Source organism: Fusarium vanettenii, assembly GCF_000151355.1.
Source record: "Fusarium vanettenii 77-13-4 chromosome 6 genomic scaffold NECHAsca_20_chr6_4_0, whole genome shotgun sequence".
In the NCBI taxonomy this organism is placed as follows: domain Eukaryota; kingdom Fungi; phylum Ascomycota; class Sordariomycetes; order Hypocreales; family Nectriaceae; genus Fusarium; species Fusarium vanettenii.
The window spans coordinates 2176650-2195097 of record NW_003315865.1 but is presented as its reverse complement, the minus strand read 5'-3'; the positions used below and the strand labels follow the sequence as shown (position 1 = coordinate 2195097).

General features: G+C 52.2%; 6 protein-coding genes across 6 annotated transcripts; 3 read left to right on the top strand and 3 right to left on the bottom strand.

The window, feature by feature from the left end:
- The first annotated feature begins 742 nt into the window (after positions 1-742).
- On the top strand, positions 743-2441 carry NECHADRAFT_70557 (uncharacterized protein). The gene is made up of 6 exons (XM_003045327.1): positions 743-875; positions 933-1005; positions 1067-1275; positions 1328-1464; positions 1518-1681; positions 1734-2441. Exons 1-6 carry the CDS (start codon positions 808-810, stop codon positions 2253-2255), a joined length of 1173 nt encoding a protein of 390 aa, XP_003045373.1. The 5' UTR covers positions 743-807; the 3' UTR covers positions 2256-2441.
- Positions 2442-2595: 154 nt separating this feature from the next.
- On the bottom strand, positions 2596-4225 carry NECHADRAFT_44232 (uncharacterized protein; the record flags this gene model as incomplete). The annotated part of the gene is made up of 5 exons (XM_003044925.1): positions 2596-3042; positions 3100-3229; positions 3277-3595; positions 3650-3755; positions 3806-4225. The coding sequence occupies 5 exons, from the start codon at positions 4223-4225 to the stop codon at positions 2596-2598; spliced, it is 1422 nt and encodes a 473-aa protein (XP_003044971.1).
- A 1947-nt stretch (positions 4226-6172) lies between these two features.
- Positions 6173-7381, top strand: NECHADRAFT_82064 (uncharacterized protein; the record flags this gene model as incomplete). Its single annotated transcript, XM_003045326.1, has 2 exons — positions 6173-7032; positions 7069-7381. The coding sequence occupies 2 exons, from the start codon at positions 6173-6175 to the stop codon at positions 7379-7381; spliced, it is 1173 nt and encodes a 390-aa protein (XP_003045372.1).
- A 1209-nt stretch (positions 7382-8590) lies between these two features.
- On the top strand, positions 8591-10392 carry NECHADRAFT_43528 (uncharacterized protein; the record flags this gene model as incomplete). Its single annotated transcript, XM_003045325.1, has 7 exons — positions 8591-8773; positions 8824-8926; positions 8989-9086; positions 9145-9649; positions 9706-9707; positions 9765-9800; positions 9856-10392. The coding sequence occupies 7 exons, from the start codon at positions 8591-8593 to the stop codon at positions 10390-10392; spliced, it is 1464 nt and encodes a 487-aa protein (XP_003045371.1).
- A 2793-nt stretch (positions 10393-13185) lies between these two features.
- On the bottom strand, positions 13186-14875 carry NECHADRAFT_43464 (uncharacterized protein; the record flags this gene model as incomplete). The annotated part of the gene is made up of 5 exons (XM_003044924.1): positions 13186-13642; positions 13862-13910; positions 13980-14344; positions 14530-14669; positions 14729-14875. 5 exons carry the CDS (start codon positions 14873-14875, stop codon positions 13186-13188), a joined length of 1158 nt encoding a protein of 385 aa, XP_003044970.1.
- Positions 14876-17302: 2427 nt separating this feature from the next.
- Positions 17303-18181, bottom strand: NECHADRAFT_82061 (uncharacterized protein; the record flags this gene model as incomplete). Its single annotated transcript, XM_003044923.1, has 1 exon — positions 17303-18181. One exon carries the CDS (start codon positions 18179-18181, stop codon positions 17303-17305), a length of 879 nt encoding a protein of 292 aa, XP_003044969.1.
- Positions 18182-18448: the final 267 nt, after the last annotated feature.

The following is an 18448-nucleotide window of genomic DNA, read 5'->3' as shown; positions in this document are numbered from 1 at the left end:
GCTTCCATTTTTCTTCTCTGCGCCTTTGCCACCCACGTCTGTAAGCCATGTTCGCCACCCTACCACCCTGGCAGCCTGGCACTCGACATGCTGCAGCCGAGCAAATCTGTTGGTTCGTTCGGCCTGTAGCCGACCGTCAAGGGGAACTCGCGGGACGCCTCTGCCCATTGGCCAACCCGAAGTCCGTGGCGGGCGCCCACACGGCTTGATTCGGTTGACGGAGACCAGAAAGAGAACGTGGCACCATGTCTCGCTGAGCCGCGATAGCGTTCTTTTTTTTTCTTCTTCCTTGTCAGTTATTACCCCTGGGCCCTGGCCTGTACCGTTCTGGTGGGACAGGCAAGAAGTCCGCGCAGCCCCGGCCCATTCACAGCTCGCGATTATCGGCCGAGGACTGGTGATGTGCCCAGTCAAAATGCGAGGTCTGGAAGCTCCAGAAGGCCAGCTAGCTCTGGCGTACCAGACTAAGCGGACTAGTGAAAGAGCTGGACTGAGCCGGATCAAGGAAAGCCCCTGAAGGTCCTGCACCCCATCCCCCAAATAAAAAGTAATGAGGCCATCCCTCTTCCTCGCCCACCCCCGCGTTGCTTGCTTTGCGCATTTCCTTTTTCTCCTCAAAAGAAAAGAGTATCTTTGCGGAGAAAGAGGCCATGCGTCGTGGTAGCATCGTCAACCCTCACTGACGCGACACACCCGCCGATCCCCCTCCTTATTTTTTCCGAATCGATACCCCGTTGATGATCGCAATTATTGTCGAGTCAAGAGTTTTTTGTTGTTGTTTGATCGTTCCTTCGTAAACTACCAACCATGTCGGCCTTTGTGACAGAGATATGGACGTGGTATGCGTTGACGTGGGTGATTGTCATCTGTAGGATGTAAGACATTGGGCCTTTTCTTCTACTGTATCACCTAGCTAACCATGGCTTGCGCAGGATATCACGACGCATGCTACTCGGATCCATCAAGAAGCTCCAAGTTGAAGACTACCTGATGCTATTTGCCATGGTCCGTCCGCCCCTCCGATCGAACCGAATCCTCCTCCCCTCGTTCTAACACGCCGAAATAGATCACCGACACGGTCCTCATGGTCGGAATGTCGATTGTCTCTCGGACGAGCAGCAACCTCATCGATCCCAACGATAAGCATGTCCTGTCCCAGGCAGAGATTGATGAGCGAATCCGTGGATCCAAATGGGTTCTCGTGGTTGAGCAGATGCAGATCATCACCATCTGGACGATGAAGTACTGCCTGCTGCTCATGTACAACCGACTTACGTACGTGGTCCAGCTGTCATCTTTGAGGAATTGCGGCCCTAACGTTCTACAGGATGAGTTTGCGACAAAACATTGCCGTCAAGTTTGTCGCCGGCTATGTCACACTTGGACTTGTTCTTATGGAGATTCTCTACCTTGGAGTTTGGTGCCGACCCTTTAACCAGTTCTGGGCTGTGCCTCCCAAGAACAGTACGTGCCAACATGATACTCTGTATGGAAGATCAATTGCTAACTGTCTTTAGCCCAATGCGCCACTCAAACAAACCATCTCATTGTCAACACCGTCCTCAACATCTCGTCCGATGTCATGATCATCTTGATCCCCATGCCCATCTTCCTCAAGTCCCAATTGCCCCTGAAGCGCAAGATCGTCCTCATTGGTGTCTTTGCTCTGGGTGCCTTTACAGTATGCGGCCCTTCTCTCCCGTTATCTCCAACCATCCACTAACACTTCTCAGATCCTTTCCGCCATCCTTAGCAAGTTCTATAGCTTCAACGAACCCTTCGGCTCCAACTGGACCTTCTGGTACGTCCGAGAGTCGTCGACGGCCCTCCTCACGTCCAACCTTCCCTACATCTGGACCCTCCTCCGCCGTCTCTTCAACCTCGGCTCCTTCAACGGCTCGTCATACGGCAAGCGCTCGACCAATCCATCGACTGCCTTCCGATCCAACTTTACCAATCACCGTTCCGGTGTGCGCTCCCAGGTCAGGGCCGAAGGAGGCACCCTGCACCGCCTCGACAGCGAGGAGCAGATCAACGCCACCTACTCGATGCCTCTCAAGATCTACCAGAAGCACGAGGTCGAGATCAGCAGCGAAGAAGCTGGTCCTGAAGATCGACGAAGTCCTCCGGGTGTTGTCCCTCGCGACTTGGAGGGCCACAAGGACCTGAGCACACGTAGTTCATCACGCGACGACATGGAAACTGGCTCAGAGAGGTCAGCCGTGGGCGTCGTCAAGGTGTTCCACGGAGTATGAACAAGGGGAAATGAGGAACATTTCCGCCTACGGGATAAACTTGCGATCTTTTTGTTTTGTATAAGTGATTGAAATGTGAGGGTATCATAATGACTGGAATGGATACCCAATAATGTACAAATATGTTTAATACATAGAACCCTGTGCCCTGAATGGCACTGATAGAATAACAACAGCAATGTCGCTACCCTGTTTCTCTGAGTTGCGGTAGGGACCGTCTGTAGTGAAACGTAAACAAGGTCCGTCTAATTCGTCTATATGGACCCTGGTTGAACAAGATTAAAGGAAAAACATTACGTCGTATCGTTCGTATAGTCAAAGGTTGTGTAGTTGAAGGTGATCAGCCAGCACAGTAAGGGCTCTTCTTCCTGATCCATTCACCCCATCGCCAGAGTACACATGGGGCAAGCAAGCAGAGAAACATGGCCGTACCAGCAAGTAGACCGTTTCCCCATGCAATCCCAAGCTTTTCGTACATGGCAGGGGCAAAGAGGGGGAAGCTGAAGCCAGCCATGGTTCTGACAAATGCTGCTGCACCAGTAGCACTGGCGGCGTATCGTTCATAGGAGTCGATGATATATGTCTGAGCGCATTGGAAGGACTGGATCAAGCCTGCTGCGAAGATGGCTGCACCGATGTTGGGTATAATCCAATGAAGTTGGAGATGGGCCGAGACACCGTATAAGACCAGACCAGCTGGTGTTACAAATGCAGTGGGAAACATTAGGGGTACGCGGAATTCGGGTCGGCCGGGGTGGTTGTAGTGGTTCTTGAGGGTAGCGTAGACCTGTCGATCAACTGTTAGCACCTCTGATAGTAGGTATAAGGCTGATGTTTGACGTACCTTGTCGATCAGAGGTCCAGAGATCTGAAGACCTATCACAAATCCGATGCCTAGTGACAGGTAGTTTAAACTAGCTCGACCGGGCTCTTGATCGTATTGCTCCTCCCATACCATGGGGAAGGAAGCAAGCCTGGAGAGGTGTCAGATGAGAAGCCATAGCCCGAAGGGAACACTTACACCAAGTACATAAGGCCATAGAGATAGGCTCTGTACAACGCCGTAATCTGAATAGCCGGCTGCGTGAACAACATGATGAACGGTCTCATCAGATTCTTGCGCAGCGACTGCAAAAAGGTTCGATCGGGACTCTCAAACTCGGTATGCAAGGCCATGTTGCCAGTCTCCTTGCGGAGCTTGTCGGCCTTTTTCTTGAGAATCTTGGGAGGATATGTCTCGTTCAGGAAGAGGAAGGCGAGGATTTGGACGAGGGCGTCGGCCATGGAAACTACCCAGAAGACCCATCGCCAGTTCATGTACTGGGTCAAGTAACCTCCGGCTGCCAGGGTGTTAGTGGGTGTTAAAGCTCAAGATGATGTCGTAGTTGACTAACCTATGGGCCCCACAGCAGGTCCAAGGAATGGAGCAAGACTGTAGATGGCTGTTGCTGTTCCTCGTTCCTCAGCTCTCCAACAATCACTAAGGACACCTCCTCCAAGCTATGCCAAGTATTAGCAGAGTCCACATCAAAATGATGAGTCAAACTTACAGCTTGTGGAGCACTCCCGCCAATACCACTCAAGAACCGAAAAACAAGGATCTGGTTCTTGGTCTGAGCGAAGCCACACACGGTGTTGAAGATGAGATAGATCATATTGGCAGACTGGAGAACAACAACCCTCCCGTACATCTCGGACAAGGGTGCCAACAGAAAAGGACCAATGGCGTAGGCAAGCAGAAAGATGGACATGATGAGATAAGTCTCAAAGTCAGACTCAATGTCAAACTCATCTGCCAAGTCGGGCAAAGCCGGGGCGAGCATGGTGGACGAGACGGGGGAGATGAAGGTGAAGCAAGAAACAAGTATAGTAGAAAGCCACTTCTTTTTCTTGGTCCAGTTGTGAGGGTTGGCAGGATCCTTGTTACCATCCCAAGTCACCTTTGCGTCAAATGAGTCAGTACATTGCATGGAAGGCGTGCTAGAAGGTCAAGACAAGGGGGGGTTGGCTAGTGGCTTACTAAGTTGGGGTCTTCTTCTGGTGTTTCTAGAAGAGTTTCCGGATCCGACTGTTCCTCTAAATCGCGCACCGGGCCGTACTGTTGTTGCCCAGGTTGATGTGTGGCATCCGGAATTTCGAAAAGAGACGGCATTGGCTGCCGTGGACGACGTAGAGGAGTAATGTCGGGTGGATCATGTCCCTCTCTCTCGTCCATCAGCCACGGGTAGTTGTGGCGTGATTTGTCATAGTTGGTGAGCACGTCAAACCTAGGACTCCAGGACCTCCAGATGGAAGACCGGGAGTTGGCCCGGGAAAGAGTATGGAGGCTCATGGTGGTAGTGTAGTGTGTGAGTAAGAATAGCGAAGGTGTTATTCAAGACTGAGCTGCAGTGTAGAGCACAGAAGAGAAAAAGGGCGTTTGCAAAAAGCGAGAGAATGGTGTTAACGAATGAATCTGTGTGATTGATGCTTTGACCTGTCTCTCCCTTGAAATGATGATCATCACAGCGGCATTTTATCTATTCATGCCAAAGCATTAATCTGTCACAACCAAGCTGGCAATCGCCTCCAGCCCCCCTCAAGATCCAAGATTACGATCAAGGCACAGCCCTCCGCTTAAAAGAATAGAAAAGAAGAAAAAAGGGTCCACCACGCGCCAACATTCCGCATCAGCTCTTCGTGGCGGGTCTAGTTGCACCGCCTAAATGCCATGCCCATCCCTAGCATCGATGCCGTCATCAAACCCAATGAGATGCTCTCCTCTCGCATAAATGTTTCAAGAGCACGAGACTGACAGGCTTTTGCGGGCCTTTGAAACAGCTGTCACTGGTTGTCTTTGTTACGTGGCCCCGCTACAAAGCTCCTTGATCCCTGTCGGTCATCATGGCAGATTGTTCGTCATGGTGGTGGCTGATGGCTCTTATCACAGCCTCTCTCATGCTCCCGGCATCCTATTCGTCAAGAAAGAGATGCCAAGAGGAAAAGGATCAGTTAAGGTTTGCCAAAGTCGATCTTGGCCCCGTTTCAGCTGTTCTAAATATGAATGCCCTCCTTCAGCTGCCGCTGCCGTGGAGGCATCTGATTGGGAGCGGTATTCCAGTCTTAAACGCGGGTCACGTTAGGCTCGAGGGCCAAGCATTTTTCGACCAAGAAGTTAAAATCAACCCCCGTCCTGCCACTTTAACTCGGGATGAGCCAAGGCCCCGAGTCCACCATCCTGCCTCGGTATAGACATAAGCTTGTCTGCATGCTCTACCGAGGACGTGAATACCAAGACTCGATGATCGACCTCAGCCTTCTGCCACAACATTGGCAATGACGCGTCCACAGTCCTACAACTTTTTGCCCGACTCACCTTATTCAAACCGTCCTTGACTCTAATCTGATCTCTGTCTAGTGGCTGGGGCTGCTCGCGTGACGTGAGTGGATGTACCTTGTCCCCGCGACACTTTGCCGACGATTCCTGAGTGAGAAGGAAGACATACGACATGTTGCTATTCCGGGTAATGGCCTCGATTCCTCTCCCAGCGCCTTCTTCTTGGCGGGTAGGACCCTACGCGAGAGAGGCTGAGCGAGAGGCGAAACGTCTGGCCTCGAGAGTCTGTGATAGAGGATGAACACCATGAGCTGGATGAACGGAATTAGAATGGTTAGATTATCAAGAATATCTCGTCGCACAAGGAATCTGTTCCATCTATAAAACGATGCATCTGCACCCGTGAATCCATCTGGGAATATCATCATCATCCAAACCAACACTCTACTCTTCAACATTCGCTTCACCCTCAGCCCTACAACTTGGCAACTCACATTCGCTCTGAATAACCACACTCCTACACTCGCTACCCACACTCTACCTCTCAAAAACTCTTATCACACGCTCTTATCTCATACACTCTTCTCTTCCTGACTCAGCAATGGGCTCTCTCCCAATGCCAAGCGCCATGAGAATCCTCGTCTGCCCTTCCGGCTTCAAAGGAAGCCTCGAGCCCGGTACGGCGGCCGACTGCATCGAGGCCGGCATCCTCGCCGTTGAGCCTCACGCCTCGGTCCGTAAAGTCCCGCTCGTCGACGGGGGAGAGGGCTTCACCCGCGCCATCGTCTCGGCGACCGGAGGCACGCTCCGGCATGTCCCCGTGACTGGGCCCGTGGGAGACCCCATCTCGTCCTTCTTTGGCATCTTGGGCCGCTCCGGTGGGGAAGACGCAGAAGAAGCCTGCACTGCCGTGCTGGAAATGGCTGCTGCCGCCGGTCTCAGCTTAGTGCCCCCCAGCCGCCGAAACCCCGGCAGCACCACCACCTTTGGCGTTGGGGAGCTCATTCTCGCTGCCCTAGACGCTGGGGCCACCCGTATCCTCGTCGGATGCGGGGACTCTGGAACCTGTGATGGTGGTGCGGGGATGCTCCAGGCTCTTGGCGCGACTCTACTCGATACCAACGGGCGCTCCCTGCCAACCGCTGGAGGCGGTGAATCACTCCTTGCCCTCGACTCCATCGATCTGTCTGGGGTTGATCCTCGCATCTGGAAGACCAAGATTGACGTCGCTGTCAACTGGCACAACGTCCTCTGTGGACCTGACGGCGTAGCCAACGTCTTTGGTCCGCAGAAGGGATCTACCCCAGAGCAGACTCAACGTCTCAGCCTCGCCATGGAGACTCTAGCGGGCGTAGCCAGCCGCATCCTCTGCGACAAGACTATCCGACTAGCCCCAGGCGGTGGCGCATCGGGAGGTCTCGGAACAGGTCTTCGCCTGGTAGGTGCGCACCTTCGACCCAGGTATGAGATTGTGATGCAATACATCAACCTCCACAGCATCTTTGACGAGTGCGACCTGGTCCTGACGGCCGAGGGTGGCATCGACGACCAAACCCCACGGGGCAAGATCCCCGCAGAGGTTGCCCGCCTGGCCAAGAAGCACGGTCTCCCCGTCATCGCCATCGCGGGGACGATTGGGCCTGGCGCCAGGGTCAACTACGACATCGGGATCGATGCCTTTACTTGCATCATCCAGCGGCCCATGACATTGGACGACGCCGTTAGCGAGGCCGAGAAGCTGACCAAGGAGAGCGCAGAGTCGGTCATGAGGATCGTCGAGGTTGGAAGGATGCTTGGAAAGACGTATTAACGATTAACGATTACTGTATGTTCATGACTAGCGCAAATGCCTCAAATATTTGACCCCATAATGAAACACTGCCTCCCACCGTTGGTGACACCTTGCAGGGGAGATTCGGGGAGGGAGAGAAGATGACGCGGGGAAGATCCCCTCTTTCTGCGACTCTTATTCGCCAAGAGGCCCTCGGTAGTCAAAACTAGCTCCATGTTCACTCCGCAAACTTAATGTTTAAGCTTAACCTCCTTCCGCAATAGGAAGGGTTCTCTCTGCGGGCGTACGGGAAATGCCGCATATATTTGGCGTCTGTATGGTGCATTCCATGGCTTAGAATCGTCACCAGATGAAGCGTACGCGACCAGATTGCTCCCTCTTATCGAACCACGTGCTATCGAACTTGGCTGGCCCTCATTCGACAGTGGCCTCTTTCCAGAAGAAAAGAACCACCCAGGGAAGGTTTGGTGGCCAGATAGAGTTCAAGCCCGCGCCAAACACCCTGGCTTTTATTGTTTGGCATGATGCTCTGACTGGTAGACGAGGATACATGGCTGCCTTACTGCCTTGGCGACTACTCCTACTAGACTGATCTTCGCTCCTTGGCGCATCATTCACAGCTTGGCTGTTGGTTCAATTCTCGTCTAGTCGTATGAGGGCCAAGGACGGCACTTGGCTCGGAGAGGGCTAAATGACTGATGTACAAGGTTACAAAGGGGGGAAATACAAGGGGGGTCATCTCAAGGTGCGCCCCCCCTTGTACCCCAAGTGCAATCTAGATAAGCGCTACGACCAAAAACACGCACCAGAGCAAGGGGGAGACCGCCTGGGGTAGCAGGATTCTAGACCATCTGGAATCTCGCAAGCTTCGAGATGTTCGCCCGCACGACACATTGCGTCGAACTCCATTACCCCATTACTCCGCACCCCACATCCCGGGACGGGTCGGCGAGATTTCCGGGGAGAAAGATAAAGAGGGTTAACGAGAGTCATTGGGTCTTAGGAGGAAGTGATTGACATGGGGAAAAGACGTTTGAGCCGGACGGGAGAGTACATAATGGCTTCGTCTTCCCCTCGAAAAAACGGTTTCTTTTCTTCCTCAAGGCACTCAACAGTCTTGTCTGCCCTCCTCTCCTCCTCAGAGTCAGCTAGACACTGCTGCATCCTTCTTCTCAAGTCTTTGCATCATCAACATCATCTTGACACATCTCTAATTTGTTCATGACCATGGCTACCACTGCCTACGACGACAAGACCGACGTTCGTCGTGATGTCGAGCCTCAGATCTTTCAAGATGAGAACCCAGAGAAGCCTATCCCCAAGGTCGAAAAGGTTGATTACTCTGGTGCTCATGAGAAGACGGATCCAAAGGAGATTGCTCTCGTGAAGAAGCTTGACCGATGGATGATGGTGAGTGACTTGCTCTGCGCGATGCCTTGACTCTGTGCTTACATGTCTAGCCCATGCTTTGGAGCATGTACTGGCTCAACTATCTGGACCGAAATGCCATTGCCCTGGCTCGTCTCAATGATCTTGAGAAAGATCTCAACCTCAAGGGCACAGGTACGCGGTCCCCTCCTACAGCCCTTCATCTGTGCTGTACTCACATGCATTCCCCTGTCTAGAATACCAAACCTGTGTCTCCATCCTGTTCGTCGGCTACATCCTCGCCCAGATCCCTTCAAACATGTTCCTCACCCGAACACGCCCCAGCCGCTACATGGTCAGTCAACGACGCATTTCCTTGATAAAAACCCTCAGCAAACTAACCCAGCTCAAAGGGCGTCATGATGATGCTCTGGGCCGTCGTCAGCGCTCTCACCGCCGTAGCCAAGGACTTCAAGGGCCTCCTCCTCACCCGCTTCTTCCTCGGTCTCACTGAAGCCCCGTACTACCCCGGCGCCGTCTACCTCCTCTCCATCTTCTACACCCGCAAGGAGGTCGCCACCCGCATCGCCATCCTTTACACGGGAAACATCCTAGCCACCGCCTTCGCAGGCCTCATCGCCGCGGGCATCTTCTACGGCATGGACGATCTGGCCGGAATCGCTGGCTGGAAGTGGCTGTTTATCCTGCAGGGCGCCGTCACATTCGTCATTGCTGTCGTCGGTTACTTTGTGCTGCCTGATTTCCCGCAGACTACCTGGTGGCTGACGCAGGAGGAGCGTGACCTTGCGTACAACCGTATGGAGCTCGACACCGTCGGTAACAAGGGTGAGACCTCTACCTGGAAGGGCCTGCAGCAGGCCGCTAAGGATCCCATGGTCTGGATTTTCTGCTTCATGGGTTAGTGCTACCTTGTCCCCCCCACTCCACCAAAATTTGCTAACATGATATCTCAGCTGTAAGTTGACCGTTTGGCCTCAAACCTGGCTCATTTTAACTCATTTTTTGCATTTAGCACTTCCACTTGGCCGCAAATGGATTCAAGAACTTCGTACGTTAATTTCAAGCCGAAAGAGCCAGGTTTCGTTGAGTTCTGACAAAATTAGTTCCCCACCGTGGTCAAGACCCTCGGCTTCAACACCACCATCACCCTTGTCCTCACCTGCCCACCCTACCTCATTGCTGGCGCCAGCACCATTCTCGTCTCGTATTCTTCCGGAAAATTCAATGAGAGGACGTGGCATATCACTGCATCCAAGGCTGTCGCCGTGATTGGCTTCGCCGCTGCCGCCGCCACCCTCAACACCGCCGGACGATACGTGTGCATGGTTATCTTTACTATTGGCACCTACGCCGTCAACAGTCTGATTCTAGGTTGGTGTGGCTCCGTCTGTGGCCAGACCAAGGAGAAGAAGGCCGTGGCTATCAGCATGGTGACCATGATCATGAACATCAGCTTCATCTGGACGCCCTACCTCTGGCCCTCTAGCGACGAGCCCCGCTACGCCATTGCCATGTCTAGCAGTGCTGCTTTCAGTATCGCTACCGCTGCGCTCGCTTGGGTGGCCAGGATCATCATGATGAGGCGAAACCGCAAGCTCCGCAGCCAAGAGAGTGAGGCTACCGTCTTTTACGTGTACTAATCACGCAATCACAAAGCTACCAAGATGGAATCAAGCGAGGAGGATGTTGGAGTGCGGGGGACTCTCTGAGGGGGTGATAGGGAGCTGGAAGATAGGACACTCCTTGACGTTATGTTGATATGAACCACTGGCAAGACGCCATCGACTGAGCTGTCGCCAACCAACAGTTTGTACAGTTGTACATAGCAAATCAAATCATTGGATTTCAGCACATACCAACCCCCTAAACACCGTGCGCCCCCATCTGTGCATCGTCGTGCAGCCAACACAGACATCCCTGGGTATCACACCCTTACGGGGAATCCACCATGGAGGTTTGTTCACCATGCAGGTTGCAACCACAGTGGACCCGAATCTGTATGAAGGATCGTTCGAGACCCTGCTGTTCTAGAAGTGATCTTCCATTATACGCCGAGCCTATAGCGGGGAAGGTAGCATTAGAAGTCGGCGACCCCGAGACACCCCGGCATCTTAAGTCTTGGCTGTTGGGGAAGACACACGGCGAGGAGATGCCATCCCCTGCTTCCACGGAGAAAGTGTTGCAACTTGTTGACCTACCAACCCCCCCTTCTTCTAACATGACGTAGTGAAACCTCAACCAAACGCACCATCCCCCTTGAACCATGTTGGACAAAACTCCCCGTCTGCGGAGTCGGTGAGGGGTTCACCTTGCCCGGTTGCTCCCGATGCAACCTCGCACTACGAAAGCGCCGATCCCATTCGCTGCTCACTTCCTATACCAGGCATCAATTAGTCAAGGGAACCTCTCAGCTGCTTCACTTAATCTCGCAAACATGCAACTCTATCTCCATCCTTAACCCGTCTACCCACGCATGTCTCACGGTCTGGCCGAAGTTACCCCAGAGAGTGAATCCCTGGGTCTGACAGCTTGCAGGTGTTACGTCACACCGAGATGGTTTTGAGTCTCAGGGATGTAGATCCAACTTGTGCCGTTGCGGTTGTCTTGCGATGCAGGATCGCCGGATAAGGCAGGTCTGATTGCCATGAGGGTTGCTCGACCTGTCGCTTCAGGTGTTCTTTCTGCCGACGCCTAAAGCAAATTTGCTGATGTTCATGTCTCTTCACGACCGTTGGCAAGTGTCAACAATGACCCAGGTGACCTTTTGAAAGTGAGAGGTGAGCTATCAACAGGACGGGCTCTTGTCATATTCGTTGGCACAGAGAACGTCGGATCCGGTGGTACATGCTGATCATCAAGGTCTGTACCCTAATGCACGTTCCTCAGGTTCAGCCTGATTGACTTCCCCAGGTTCTTCCCCGCCTTCACGATGTGGACCAAAACAAAGCCCGGGCCATCTCTGAGGGTGGCTTTCCAGGGGCGGCACGACGGGTATGGCTTACCTCAAGTTGGCATCGGGGATACACGGAAGGTCCAAGTGTTAGTGGTCTTCTACCCGAATATACCCTTGACGCGAGTCTTATCATGTCCTATGTGTCGCGCATTCCGTTAGATTACGCGAAGATACTGTTGGGATGAAATAACTCAAGTTGGCCAATCCACGCCTGGCAGAGCCTCTTGGCAATACCGGGCCTACAGCTTCCGGGCTCTGGGGCCGGAGCAGGACGGAAAGCGGCCGCTGTTGACAATGATATGGTCGTCGGCGCTTGGGGGTCCCTGAGACGAGTCAGTCTACACGGCGTCTAGGCACCCTGTAGAACCCTACTCCGCGGATGTGGTATCCGCCGCATCTTTATCTGTTGGTGTGAGATTGCTCCTCCTGCAATCCCTTGTCTGGAACAAGATCTAGATCTCATGTTGAGTGAGACTTCTTCCAAGGGGTGGCCTGCTGTTGGTCGACGCTGACCTCCCACACGAAACTTTCAATAGTACCTCTGGCAAGGGCAATAGTGTAGGAAAGCATAAACAGTGGCCTGGACGAGGCGCCTTCTACGGTGCATGAACCCACCTTCCTTGTCTGTTACATGGGGCTGATACGCGTGAACCACAGACTTCGATCCGGACCGTGGCCGGATGGTTCCTCCGGGGACTCTTCCGATAAAAATACGGGAGCGAATGTAAACCTCTGAGAACGTTTTATGTCATCGGGTTCATCGTCTGGATCAAGATCGACAGCGGGGTCTGAGTCGGGGCTCTCCTTGCCACGAGCGCCCCCTTTCCGTTGTTTGTGGAGGCTGGAGATGCAGGCAAGCCCGGGGAACATCTCTGGTACATCTGTGCGGGCGTAAGGACGCTGGCTAGTGTGTGTCATACCCACAAGGCGGAGATAGTGCCCCAGGTTGATGCGTGAACCTAATGGTGATCTGGGGACTGACAAGTTGAGGGGGTTCAGTCCAGCATTAGGTGGATAACCATCGCGAGCGGGCGTCACAGCGGGGTCGAGAAACTGTACTTCCTCTTTCTAGCAGTGTCCACGCCAGGTAGTTAGTTGGAGGACGGGGCCAATCGGAGGCGGTGGCTTGGACCATGTTGATGGTTGTCGTCCGGGGCTACTCTCGTTGAAAGAGTCTCAGATTTCAGGGGCGAGGGAGATACCCTTCGGAAGGGAGCCAAACAGCGAGGCGCTGTGTGGCTTGACTGGTGTTTATAGTCTATTTGAGTACTTGTGTGCCCATCTTCGGTATCTGTCCTGGCTTAGCTACAAGATGTGAACCTGGGTTACTGATAAATACAACCTGCGGGTGGGCGCTCGGCCATCACAGCTTTCCTGCCTGTCATTTGGCTCCTACTCTCTCTCTTATTCAAGTCGCCGATTAGCCTACTACCCCCGTGTCATATGATCATAGTTTCTCCTTTCAATGGCCAACAAGATGTCAGGTCATCGGCTCCAAGACAGAGGATTCGACTAGCTGGGTCCAGGGCCATCGCCAATCGTCGTCACTATCCTCATCGTCACCACACTCATCGTCACCATACTCGTCGTCATAATACTCGTTGTCATCATACTCGTTGTCATCATACTCGTCGCTGTCATCATCCTCGTCTAATACTCTCATATCACTTATAGGATTGATCACGATCTCATCGCCTCCAGCCTCTAGGCTCGTATCTTGGCTCATCCGTAGCTTGCTATCACACATTGTAGAAATGAGGTGACCCTTCAACACTTCACTGTCGGAAGTTGACTTTATGATTGGTTGAGCTCGGAGTCGTGCGTGCACCTCTGGCAATTGTGGATTACGCGCAATGCACCTTTGAAAGCAGTCGACTGCATCATCATGTTGGCGATTGCAGCAGTCATACTGTAGATGTGTTAGATTCTTGATGAAACTTAGCAAGAGGAGAGAGCCTACCAAAACGCCGAGGTTGTACCAGGTCTCGTAAGGAGACGGATTGAGCCGAGCAGCTTTGCTAAGGCATCTTAGTGAGTCGTGATATAGGCCAATTAGGAAGAATAATCTCCCGATCGTAATCCAAATCGAGGGAGGTGGGGATGTAAGGTAAATAGTCTGCTGAAGAGCGTTATGAGCCCCTTCATAGTCTTGCAACCAGATGCATGCGCGACCAAGAAGGTACCAGTATTCATAATTTAAAGCATCTAGATATTAGTTTATCGTCAGTTATGGTTCCATCGTGAGCGTGGATTGTATATATAGGGTTGTATTACCGGATTTCACAGCGATTTCCAAGTGCTGTTTTGATGCTTGGACCAAGCCACCATCAGCGAGTTCTTCCCCTTCTCGGAGGAATGTGAATCCAGCGAATGCATTCGCAGCTGGATTCAGGGTGTCTTTATCCAAAAGCTCCAAGGCCTCATCTATGTCTTCCATAGGCTGAGAGGCCTGGTATAGTTTCACCTTGCGGAAAGCTTCAGGTTCCTCTTCAACCTGCATGGGGGGCAACTTGGGACCAAGGTGTGCTTTCCCAGTTTCTCGCGTATGGTTGGTGGCAGTTCCCCGAGATTCTTCGGTGTAAGGATCCATAAGCAGTGCTGTGGTCGTCTGTGTAGTTGCCCATCGACCACACAAAGTGCTGGGAGTGTTTGGTCAGTCGAACTTTCAGCATGTGTCCGATCCAACACTTACCATACTTTGCGGCGCTGATCTAGTTGGACAGCTTGGCGTACGACTTTACCGCCGCATTCGGGATCGACACAGTCCCCTTCCAAGGAAGAAATCCGCGAGACAACCATAGCCTGCTCAATGTGTAGCCCAGACTTGACAAAGCGCCCCCAAACTCCCTCGTTAAGTTCCATACCATTTTGTGCCACCATAATGGAGAACTGGTTCCGCATGATGAGATTTGCGCCGGGCCTCTCGTTGGCATATACAACGAGTCGAAGCATATCGGAAAAGGACTACTGCAATTAATCCTTACTGGTCTTCTTATGAGTAGTTTCTGGTAACCAATGCTCACATTCCATGTTTGGCACGCCTGCAGTGGCAGTGCCCAGCTCTCTCCGTGAGCATCATCTAGTCTCACAATATCAAGAGTGAGATGCAATGGGATAGCTTCGATGGCGCGTATGATACGCTTCAACTGGCCCGTGATGTCGAGAAGCATGCGACTAGAGCTAATGATTAATAACTGCTTCAGTCTTGCCAACAAGACTTACGTGTTTCGCCCGATTGCCTCGAGCATTTCTTTTGAGCATGTTGCAAATCTAATGAGCAAGTTAGTTGAAAGGCGACAGACTTGCGCATCCCTATTCTTTGCTATTGCGGCCCTTGTCTTTACTTAGAAGTATCATAAGATTCACAACAGTGCTCAACTTCCATGGGGGATCTTACAGAGCAAACATTGACTTGATATCCTGCATTAGGCGAAAGAGACGCTTGGCGTGGCGAGTTACCAACGCCCCATTGCGATTTATCATCTCTGAAGTCTTTCCAGTTTTCCGTGATAGGCTATCGATGTTCGTCTCGATAGCCTTCAAGTTTCGGTCCAAGGCTTTTGCTTGTCTTGAAGACGTCTCCGCCTGGATAGCTGTGTTGGCCATCAGGGCGTCGACGGTAGTTTGCGTTCTTGATGCTATGCTCAAGATGGACTTGGCATGGCCAGCGATGGCATTTGTGTGTCTCTCTACTGCCAGGGCCTGGGAGGTCCCGATGCATCGGGATTGCGATGCGAGTTGTTTGACACGAGTCCTATGATTGCTTAGCTCTTGTATCTAGCCACCAGTCGAGGGGTGTGCGTACAACTGCTGCACGCTCAAGAGGATGTTGATAGCTGCCATCTCAGACATGATAGTCTTTCTGAATCCGTCTACATCGCTCTGGGCCACCATAGACCAGTGGAGTCTTGTTCCGATACTGGAAAGGCTTCTTGTAGTTCGGAAGTGGCCGAGGTTGCCTTCTTTGGTCCGCATCTTGTCGGCCATGGCTTGTAGAGGCTGCGAACAATGAACTACAATTGCTCGAATCTTATCCAAGGTCTGGCGCTCCTCATCGCTCTCTGGTTCCAGGCGTAAGACATGGTGCAGTGTACCGTGGACAAGGTCCAACTCGGCACGAAGTTGCTGGAAATGAGAAGGGGCGTCCTTGTAGTTGCGCAGCTCGATGGCGACACGTTCAATAAGGCCCAATACAGCTATAACATCGCCTACGGCGTACCCGAAAGACATGGCATACGGCAGTTGGAAGTTTTGACGTTGGTGAGTATGCGAGAGTGTTGTTCTGAAGATCAGGCTGCAATCAGCTCAGCCTCACTTTCAACACAGCCAACGTATGCTTCATTAAACGCAACATGCATGCCTCGCTTTATTACATACCCGAGCAAGCAAGACCAAAAAAAGAACGAAAGAAAGAGAGAAACGGCACTGATAACCCGGATTTATATTGGCTCACTCCGAGGTCATTGCCGACTGATGTAAGTGCAGCAGTTCCTTAAAAGTTTGGATCAGAAGAAAAATCGCTAGGCTGTTTCATATGAACTATAGTAAGAAGGAAAAAAAAAAGCAAGTTGATGCACGCAAAGAAGGCGAATTGGTTGATGAGAAGTTGGAATCTGACGAGTGTTGCTCGAGGTGCCTTGCGCGTTCCACCTCCACAGCTGCTAAGCCCTCCCAAGCGGCGCATATCTTCAACAACGCGATCCGGTGCTGCCCGGTTAGCTCAATCGGTAGAGCGTGAGACTCTTACGAGTACACAATCTCAAGGTTGCGGGTTCGACCCCCGCATCGGGCTATTCCTATAAAATGATTGAGAATTTCTTTTTTGCCCGTTTGTTCTTTTTTTTCTGGCCCTTGTTGAGGTGTATGTGAGCTGGTCGTGTCTTTGTTTTGCCATGGGTGGCGGATTGGACATCATGGCGGTAGGTGTGAACCGTTGAGTGGTGACACGGAATGACGGCGAAAGAATCGTCAGGGCTGACGTTTTTCCTGCTATCCTTCCGTCATTCATCAATCTTTCTCGTGAGCCTGGCCGTTCTCGTGATGCGATTCAGGATCTGGTAAGGAGCCTCCCAAAGACCGTCCATTCCTACAGCCTTCAGAATGATGAAGCGGCAGAAAACCCCCGTAGCCTCCTGCAAAGTGTGTGGTTGGCTGCAGAGGTCCTGTCGTTCGGTTAGAACAGGATCATACAAGAGTACTCATACTTTAGGTTAATGTTGACATAATATCTTATGAGTTCATCCTAGTTTTATGTATTCATCATCGCATTTTAAGTAAATGCTTCTAAATGATTAATTAAAATCCTCATGATGCAGACACTGTTCTGCCAAAAGGCCCCCTGTGGCAATCCAACAGAAACCTGCCTCGACTAGCCTCACGAGTTCCGTGGGGATTCTCTCCCGCCCTCGACTAAAGCATTCTGTCATCCTGCTGAAGCGTGGAAATACTGGATGGCTGTTCTATAATGGCAGTTGAACAAGTACCGTGGAAGTTGGTACCGAAAGCTCTGAGCTGCAGGGATGTGATTAAGGTATCGCATTCCGCAACGTCCCCGATAGGTACAACCCTGGTTTGCCCTTTTGCCCTCGTCTGCATCCTCATGTCGTCAAAGGATATGGTCCCTCGCACCCCTGTTGAGCCCAACCCCCGTCGGCGGGTTTGAACTCCCCCACCTCATCTTCATTGCCGTCCATCGGCATGAAGTGCGCCAATTTCTGCTCCGCTAGGATCTTCATTGCTTCTGTATCACCACGATGTTTGACGTTTCGTCTATTGGGTTGTGTCAATAGATAGAAGCTAATGTTTGTGGTGAGAAGCGAAAGAACCCTCAGCCCTGAACCATTTAGTACTTGGGAAGTGGCGCCTTGGAAGATGTTGTGGCCGGAGAGCGGTTTGAGCAAGAATGGCCCCGTACTTGATCTTGGCAACGTTTGGAATGGTTGCAGATGGAGTAGAAACAATGGTCCACGCCCACCCTGCACATAGGCGATGTATTCTTGTCGAAGCTTTTCCTCACGGGGAGAAAGTTGCAGGGCGAGTTCGTGAAGGCGTGTAAGATCGAGGCATTCGGGGACCTGCCCAAGTAGTCGCGCCATGCCAAGCTTCTTGAATTCTTCGCCAGTCTTGATGGTGTCCCAGGCATCATCGTTGTAGAATGTCTCGGGTGAGATGGGCTCACTTTCGCCGTCGTGCGTAAAAGGCCACTCATGCCGCCAGATCAGGTTCACATACCCCCAAAAGTCCCGTAAATGGTTGAGAAGTGGCTTGGCCGAGACAATGAGCAAGGCTTCGCGGTCGAGTGCGCGGACAAGTTTGTTGGTCGTTGAACAGGGGTTTTTCGCGGCGTGACCCTTGTCACATGTCACCCAGTTGAGCCTTGCATTTCCAAACGAGGAAAACAAGCTTTTTCTCTTCGAGTGTTCCCGGCGGAGGCGGGGGCCCATAGCCACTGTCGCTGTCGACGTCCGTGTGTTCATGGTCGTTGGGAGCACCCTTATGGTTGATGGGACGTCCCTGTTTATCAATAACCTCGAATTCGTGGTTGAAGCGTGGGGACCTTCCTTGTAGATTTTTTATAAGGCGTGCTCATCGATAATATTCGCTGTCTTGCACCGAGCCATGTGGCGAATGGCGGTCGTGTTCGGCATGAGGAGGATCTTTCGAAGGATCTGCCCGCCTCTGTGCGACATAGCCTGTTCGTCGATTCACGCCTCGAGTTCCTCGGTGTCATCCAGTATGTAGTC

Excerpts from the sequence above, each read along its gene's own strand:
- NECHADRAFT_70557 (XM_003045327.1), top strand. The coding sequence starts at position 808 with ATGTCGGCCTTTGTGACAGAGATATGGACGTGGTATGCGTTGACGTGG. Across the intron at positions 876-932 it reads GTGATTGTCATCTGTAGGAT|GATATCACGACGCATGCTAC; the intron begins GTAAGACATTGG and ends TGGCTTGCGCAG. Across the intron at positions 1,006-1,066 it reads ACCTGATGCTATTTGCCATG|ATCACCGACACGGTCCTCAT; the intron begins GTCCGTCCGCCC and ends ACGCCGAAATAG.